The 8,435-nt window shown below is 36.6% G+C and overlaps 1 protein-coding gene across 22 annotated transcripts in view; it reads left to right on the plus strand.

The window, feature by feature from the left end:
- The window catches only part of SWEETIE (HEAT repeat-containing protein), an 82,611-nt gene extending 76,021 nt beyond the window's left edge, over nucleotides 1-6,590 (plus strand). For 15 of the 22 annotated variants that reach the window (XM_088865543.1, XM_088865551.1, XM_088865545.1 and 12 more), the window contains 9 exons: nucleotides 642-710; nucleotides 2,328-2,425; nucleotides 2,643-2,733; nucleotides 3,042-3,177; nucleotides 4,380-4,693; nucleotides 4,810-4,947; nucleotides 5,037-5,204; nucleotides 5,359-5,484; nucleotides 5,928-6,590. In XM_088865543.1, the coding sequence (XP_088721669.1) occupies nucleotides 642-710; nucleotides 2,328-2,425; nucleotides 2,643-2,733; nucleotides 3,042-3,177; nucleotides 4,380-4,693; nucleotides 4,810-4,947; nucleotides 5,037-5,204; nucleotides 5,359-5,484; nucleotides 5,928-6,431 (1,644 nt within the window). In that variant the 3' untranslated portion in view covers nucleotides 6,432-6,590. The remainder of the gene's footprint in view (nucleotides 1-641; nucleotides 711-2,327; nucleotides 2,426-2,642; nucleotides 2,734-3,041; nucleotides 3,178-4,379; nucleotides 4,694-4,809; nucleotides 4,948-5,036; nucleotides 5,205-5,358; nucleotides 5,485-5,927) is intronic. The other 7 variants (XM_088865544.1, XM_088865546.1, XM_088865548.1 and 4 more) reach the window with 1 other exon arrangement.
- The last annotated feature ends 1,845 nt before the right edge of the window (nucleotides 6,591-8,435 follow it).

The raw sequence follows: 8,435 nt of genomic DNA on the forward strand, positions 1-8,435 counted from the left end.
TTCGATGTAAACCGCAATGTGCTTCTTGTCTCCTGTGATTGTCTTAGCCAGCATGATGAATAAATTATTAATCTTGATTCTATTGAACAGGAGAAAAATGATTGGTTTGGATTTATTATTAAAGCCACAAGTTTGTTAAAATGAATATAGAATTTCTTTGTTGGTAAAAAATAAATCATAGACTGTCCATGTTCATATATTTTCTGTTCATTGTCAATTTCTAATGTATCGCTGGATACACTATACACTTACTCTATAGGGAAAAGGACCTACTTATGAGGATTTTCTCTATAGAATTACCAGATAAGTACTTTCAAAGGAAGAAAGAAAAAAAGGATTTTAAGTATGATTTTGACTTCCTAAACACTTTGATCTGACCATCCAAATGTTGGATTGTCTCTATTCAATCTTAGGACGTTATTTTTTTTAGGTTCATGTGAAGTCTGTATGATTTTCTTTGTATATGTTTTTTGGAGATTGGGTGCGTAGTTGAGGAGGTTGCATCCCCAAATTTGGGGGTTCTAAAAATTCTCCTAAACAGGGTTTTTCACCGAGGGAGTGAATGTACCATATGCTCCCGAGGGAGCATGTAAACTTTTTTACCTTTAATGTGGAAGCTTACATTTTTTTTATGCATGCAGGTTGTATTACATCTTGCTGATGTGGGAGAATCAAGGATTATTATTCTTATTTTATCCATTTTATCACAGGTAAAGCTTTAACAGTGCCTGCCTTTACAGTTGTCTTTCTTGAACATTTGTGTCAAATATCACGTAACAGCTTTGAACTCAACCATACATGACCATTTCTCACTTGTATATTTGTTAACTTTGTTTGTCAATTTCATTTCTGAAATATGTGGCTATGTGAAATTGAAGGCTATAAATTCAAAAAAAAATCTCCTTTTCTTTATTATCGAATCTGAATTCCACTAATAAGTGCCACAATACACTGTTGTAAATGATTATTAAAACCCTAAATACAATTTTGGACCTTTGTAGACACAATCCAGGAATAAAAAATGAGCTTCTGCTATCAATTTAAGAAAAAATAATAGTCCTGGAAAGACAAAGTATATATGCAAATAAGACTGAAAAATAACACAAATCATTGGATTATGCCTAGGGTGTCCCCATAGGACTCAGTGCTCCCCACACCTGATTTCATGACCGATAGCGCACTTCAATCCTATTGGTCTTGTTGAATTTCCAGAACCGGGAAGTTTCATTAAGCATTAGAAAACCCCTTTAGAACAAACTACGGCATACCATGAAAATACATCTCTTTCCAGGTTGCACGTACCCCCGTCTCTACAATGAAACCCTAATTAGGGTGGTGTGGCCCCCCTCCCCCCTTTAATTTTTTATGGGGTGACGTATCACCTAGAGAGAGAGAGGATAGATAAGAACAAAGATGAGAAAGAGAATTTTGGGGCATGTAGGAAAGAGGAAATTAGGGGAGAGAGAGAGAGAGAGGCTCCAATTTTGTGTTTTGAGAAGAGGATTGACCTCCTTGTATGGGCCTCAAGACCCTACCCTTAGGTATGCCTATCCAATGGGGCTCACCTCCATATTTTTAGAATTACATTTTTAAAGTAATTTGCAGCAGAAATAAATTTTAAAAATGCTGAAAATTTTATAAAATTCATATTAACATATCTGATATTGAAAATATCTATAAGTGGATTGGTACCGATGGATCAAACTAAGTCACTATAAGGGCACTCCACCTGACCCAGTGACCATGATCTATAACTGTCTTCTCAAACCGAACGAAACCCATGACTAACTGTCTCATGTAAGGTTCATGATTGGCTCGTCCCCCCCTCCCCAACCCCTTTTTTTTATGAGCAAGCTAAGCGCATGTCACTCAAATGCAAAGCGGGACTCTTGCTATGGAAATGTACACGTATCCCTTTTCAGGGTTGCTTCTCGCTAATGTAGCTGTTATATATACATGCCATGTGGAAGTTTGTTGAGGATTTAGCCTCAGCTTTCATAGGCTTATATCCATATATAGGAGACCACACAGCTCTCCTAGCCTACAAACTATCCCTTGGCTTCTCTCTGACCTTGACAAGAGATGACCTTCTATAAACCCTTTTTGGTAGTGTCACATGCCTAGAGGTAAGGGCTTCGAACATGACCAGAGCTATAGACCGCCTAGCCCTTGGTCAGTCAAACAATACACACTCCCACTGAAAAGTATAATCCATTATAGATGTCTTTTACATGCTACAAACCCCATTCTGGGCATGTTACTTAATAGTTTGTATGTTTCTGCTTTTTTCATGACTTCATTGTAAACTGCATTGTTTCTCTCAACAGATTATGTGCTACTGCCCAGGCGATTACTTTGAGAGTGAAGAGTTTTCCTTTGCTACAATGGAGCTCTGTGTTAAATATGTTCATCAATGTCCTCAAAGGTAGTTTCCTTAGTAAATATTGCCTTGGTCATATTCATTCCATGAGCTCACATTGTCAATATATCCATTGTTCACTGATTGGATTTGTGATCTTAGCTTAGATTACACCACCTGCAGTGATCTATGCTCTATGCATATTATTTCATTTCATTACATAGTAAGATATATATGATTTTCAAGTGTTAGAAATAAGTGAATCGTTTGGTTCTGGTGTCAGCTCTTTATCACAAGATGCCCCAGGTCATAGAGAACTGATGTCTGCCGCGTGTGAACTGGTCGAGACTGCTCTTCGTCGCTTGAGGCCTGAGGTTTGTCAAGAACTCCCTTGTGGCTTGTCTATCTTCTCTTTCTTCCAATATATTTTGATCATCATTTTTTTTCTCTTTTTATGATTCTTAGTATCAGTATCTTCTTGTACAACTACGGGTAGAAGATGTTTTCTTGTTCAATGGGGTTTTTGATTGCTTGATCCTAGTCAAGGAGTTTATATGTCCTACTGAAACTCAATTCACTTTCTAGAATTACCGTTTGATTTTTGATCTGTATAGTCTACATTTGTACAAAATGTGAATTACCTATCTCTTTATGATCGTGTGTAATCTGCATCGAACTGCAGGAGTGTAGAAAGGTGCTGTTGGCTTTATTGTCTGCTAGTCACTCTCATCTTAAAGATGCATCATGTCCTTCACCCATTTCAGCTGTAATTGCTTTCATACAGAAGATCACAGCTTTGTTACGGAAATATTTTGAAGGTAAACTTTCTTTTGCAGTTAATTATAATTTCTGGATATCGCTGAAACTTTACTTCTCTAGGTTATAAAGTCTGCCCTTGTCCAATGTGTACAAGATTATGCATTTCTATCTTGTAATCTTTACAAAGATTTTGAAGAAACCAGAATCCTTTTTTGTTGTAACTTGCTATAAAATATTTAGGCAGCTCAAACTTGGTAGCAATTGTAGTTGAATTGTAATCAGCTCTTTTCTATTATGTTTTCTTATTCATGGCATGCGCTGCTTCTGTAAGCATCATGTTTTTTCTTCTGAATTTTTTATCGATCTCTTAGGAAATTTGTCTCTCATGTCCACCTGTTTTTCTTATGCATATTTGGTTGCTGTGAATCTGTAAGTCAACATTACTTCCCTTCTCTGATCCTTAGTTAAAGCTAATGTAATGAACTCACAACTAAATGGGAAAGATGATAATGCTCTGATGCTCATCAATATATAGGATGGTATCATCATCTTCATAGCTTTTTCCCAATTAATTGGGTCAGCTGCACGAATCCTGGTCTGCCATTCTGCTCTATTAAAGGTCATACCCTCAATGAAGCCATAAATCCCCATATCTTTCCAAACTACTTCCAACCACATCTTTTTGGGCCTACCCCTTGCCCCTAAATCCTTCCACTTGAACTAACTCGCACTTCAATAAATAAGATGGTATGAAAGGATAAAAGTTGGATTTGATAATATTCAACAGATATATTTTATGTGGTTATCCCCCCTACAAAAGATCCTAACTAGACCAAGAAATATATTTTAATAAAAATAATTTCTAACTTTTTATAACAATTTCAATTTTTTTTTTTTTTTTGTCATATGCATAGACAGACATTATAATTGTTGTAGGTGAACTGGTTTCATACCTTATTTTTGCATTGCAGTCTATTTTGTCAATTGACATTTATCTGATCCATATGCATGAGGCTGGTTCCTTATTTCTAGATTATTGAAATATATTTTTAACCATTTTGGCTCTTCCAAAGTGGTTAGAGGCAAACCTTGCAATAGAACTGATCTCTAATCTCGCTTTAAAGAAAGAACTAAGTTCTAATCCCATTCCAATGCCTCTTGGTGTGAGGTATCTAATCTAGGAACATAATTTGTGATCTTCCAAACAGTTGTCAAATATACATGTTCCCTTAGTAATCATTATTTATTTCTTTACATGCAGATGAAAGTATCCGTGTTGGTGATGCCAATGCTGATATGGAAACTCTCTTAAAAGCCTGGTCAAGTACCATTATGCATTTGTCTTCACAATGCATCTGGGGTTTCCATATGAATGAGAATAAGAAGAGCAACTCTACTAAAATTCTTTTGGTAAAGCTTTCTGACTGTCTAGAGGAAGCTGTTTCTCTTGCCAAACTAGTTCACAACATACAGCTTCTCCAGCAAACCAAAGTCAGTGAGGGACTAAAATGTTTTAGTGCATACCTTTGTTGCATCAAATGCATCCAATCCACCCTCAATGACTCCAATATGCAGGTAGAATGTTTGGTCGAACTCTTTCTATACAGATCTTGAACGTCTCACTAACATTTAAAGTTCAATAATGAACTAAATGTATGTTCTAATCATCGAGAAACTTCCACCTTTGATAGGTCCAAATAGTCGGATTGCATAAACTTAAAAGTATTGCTCAGAGAGGGCTTGGTGGAAAGGAAGACCATTCATTTATTTTGTTTTTAGTCGGGGAGCTCTTTGGGGATATTTTCTCCTTGATTCAAAACGCATTACAGGTATATTCAGTTCAAATTTCAGGTTCAGACCATGCTCAGTTTAGATTGCAATTGTGATATGTAAAAAAGGATGTTGTTCTCTCTTATAGCAGAAACCAATGACCATGGAATCAGTGGCAGTCATTAGCGAGTGTCTGAAACTATTTGTTCTTATGCACAATTTGTCACAAGCCCGTGAGTGCCAGCAGGATATCCTTAGTCTTCTCCTTCAGGCCATAGTGATGGTCTCCTCAACTTCTTCTGAAGGATATTCTCAGGTACGTAATCTATTATTATTATCTGGTTAGAATACCAATACTGCTGGTGAAATCTATTAGTATTATTTGGTGAAAATATCATAAAAATGAATAAGCATATGATTCTGCTTCTGTACGGTTTGTTTATTTGTCTAATGATAGATGTAAATTTCAGGAGCTTGTCGAGGTTAATAGTATTGCAGAGAAGCTGGTTTCACACCTTGCTCATATTCCTTCCTCTGCAGCCCAATTCAAAGACGTCTTACTTGCAATGCCAGTGACTGTACGACAACAATTGCAGGTATTCTCAGTGTTCACATTTTTTAACAAAAAAAATGGAAACACATGCCATGATCTCTACTGTTTATTCCATCACATGGAAATCCATTAAACTCTCCTTCCTCTTAACTTTTTTGTTGGCTATAAATTTCTGTGAAACTTCTTTGTTGGCTATAAATTTCCATGCTTGTGAGATTGCTTAAGATGACATTTAAAATAAAAGTTAGCCTCCTAAATCTCCTGAAGTGGCTAGTTTCTCCTTTCAGAATGATCCCCAGAACTCTTTGAATAATGCAAAAACTGAGTTGTTTTTCTTGGCTATTTTGACTGATATCCTCTCTCATTTCTTCAAAAATAGATTGTCATATCCTAATTCTAAAAACTGCCGAGTCTGCTTCCATTTTGTCTTACCCAACGTCTTTAATTTATTTATCAGTGACCTCTCAAAAAATTTTCATACCTCAGGATATCATTCGATCTTCAGTCACTTCGGATAACACATCATCACAAGCAAGATCAGATGCTGCTGCACCATTGCCTATGTTACCAATTAGACTACCAATTCAACCCCAAAATATTAGCAACAGTGATGCTCTCCAACCAAGTGATCCAATGTCAAGTATGGTTGCTGATGTGGAAGAGGAAGACGGAGATGATGATGATTGGGACACATTTCAGTCATTTCCTGTGGCTACTGTAGATGCCAATGGTGAGACTGCTGAACATGATAATGGTTCATCTAACTTGGAGAGTAGTGATTATGGGAATAATTTTCTGGGATCCTCTCACACCCAGTCTCTTGAGAATTTGGATGAATCCAATGAGCCTAGCAAGTCTTCTAATTTAGAGGTTAGTGATCATGGAGAAGATACAGTTAAAATTGAAGGAGAGGATGTAAACAAAATTGGAGAGAGAGTGGATATAAACAATACTGAAGGAGAGGATATAAACAAAATTGGAGAAAGGTAGGACATAAAACCTGAGATGATAGAGAGAGAAACTGACAACTAATGGAAATATGGCATGTATCAAGTACCAGATTCCTTCTTAGAGAGGTACATGTAACTAAAGGTTCGTGCATTCCCTGCCTTAAGCCTCTTATCGACCAAGCAATTTTATTTGTTCAGCGATTTGAGAGCCCACTATTTCATTTTCTTCTGAACTTGTGGCACTTTTTGTTTTATTCTGAACATTGGCCTCATTCCCTCTGAGCGCGAGGTGTACCGAAATTTAAAGATTTTCCTAAACTAGGCATTGTTTGAATGGCCCAACAATTTCACCAAGGGAGTCCTTTAGGACTCTGTGAAGTAAGAAATTTCTTTTCAAGGATAGGGTGTTTTGGTAGCGTTTTGCTGATAAGTAGGGTTACTGGAGGTCACAAGTGAGTGATGGAGTGGCCAAGCCGCACCATTCTTTAGTCTTAAATGGTTGGGAGCTGCTCATTTACAAATCGTACGTCACAAATGGTATGTCCAAGTGTGGGCCTATGGGAAGGGCTAGCAATGGGCCAGGTAGCCCAGCCTTGTCGTGGAAAAACTAAGGCCAAGGCTGGGCAATCACGGCCCAAGGGCATGGCATGGGCTGGCCTTTTTTCTTTTTTTCTTTCTTTATGTCTGACTCAGCTCAGTCAGGCCTAGATGACGGCCTCTTTGACCCAGTGTGAGCCTGCCCAGGCTTGGGGTAGCCCTGTAGGGACCAAGGCGGGGGTAGGGCTGGGGCTACGGAAGCCCAGGCCTGCCAGACGTACCTATGGGTTCAAGAAGGCATCATGGATCAGGGCTGCTCTCTGCCTCTTTCACAACGATAACCTGCGTTGAATCAAGAAAACCTGATAGTCGTTCTTTTTCCGTAGGGTAATGTTGCTCAAACTAGCAAAATGGGAATAAGGGGGGAGTATGGGGAAAATAGAAAATAAAGGAAAAACAGAGATCATGGGAAATAATTGAGAACATATTATTTATTTTTGGGAAAAAAATGCATAATTGTTGTGATTTCGTAATACTTTGAAAATGATGGCTGTTATCTTCGTCATTGTTCATTGTTCATTTTTAAGGATCCTGGTAGGAAAAAGTTTATATAAAGTTGCAACCTTATACTATAGAAATAAGGTGTACCTAGAAAAAGTTTATATAAAGTTGCAACCTTATACTATAGAAATAAGGTGTACCTAAGTAGAAAAGCGTGTTATGATGTTGAGAAACCTTCGAATGGGTTGTCTTGATATTTAGATGTTTTGATATAAAGAAAAAAACAATTGTTTTTAGAAATAATGCATTTTGTAATAAGTTATATGGACCATCTATTTTTAGGATTTTATAGGTTTTATAAACATGTTAGATCTGAACTCATTTTTTAAATTTTAAATTTCATAATTGGGTCTGAACATGTATTTTTACGCCATCGTAAAGTTTCTAACACCAACATTGCCTCTTCCAATAAAATTTAGAAGTGTGCCTTACTTGTATAGTATAAGATGGATAGCTTATGTAAGCCCATCCTTGTTACATGACCATGACACTATAACCATGATACTAGGACTATGACCATCTTTTAAGGGAAAAAGTTTATATAGAGCCAAGGCTAACAATCAAATTGAAGCTTATCTCAAAAATTTCACTTGTTTTGATGGCCAAATATCTTCAAATTGATGATCTTGACATAGACATGAAAAAAAAATGGATTTCAAGTTTTGGAAATAGTGTATTTTGTAACATGTTTTTGGACTGTCTATTTTCAAGATTTTCAAGTTTTCATAAGTCTGATTGTTTTTTAAGCTTTAAACTTTATAAATAAATATGAAAATATATTTTAAGACTATTACAAAGATTTTCAGTATTGAAACAACATTTTTTACACTATTTGAAGGTGGGCTTTAATTTGATTGTTTAGAGTCTAGGCTCTATACAAACTGCACCCTCTTTTAATTGCCGTTCTAATGAACAAATATAGTTTGGTGGGGTTGCAGCCCCATAA

This window comes from Amborella trichopoda, chromosome 4 (genome assembly GCF_054954075.1).
Source record: "Amborella trichopoda isolate Santa Cruz 75 chromosome 4, AtrichopodaSantaCruz75HAP2 v2.0, whole genome shotgun sequence".
Classification (NCBI taxonomy): domain Eukaryota; kingdom Viridiplantae; phylum Streptophyta; class Magnoliopsida; order Amborellales; family Amborellaceae; genus Amborella; species Amborella trichopoda.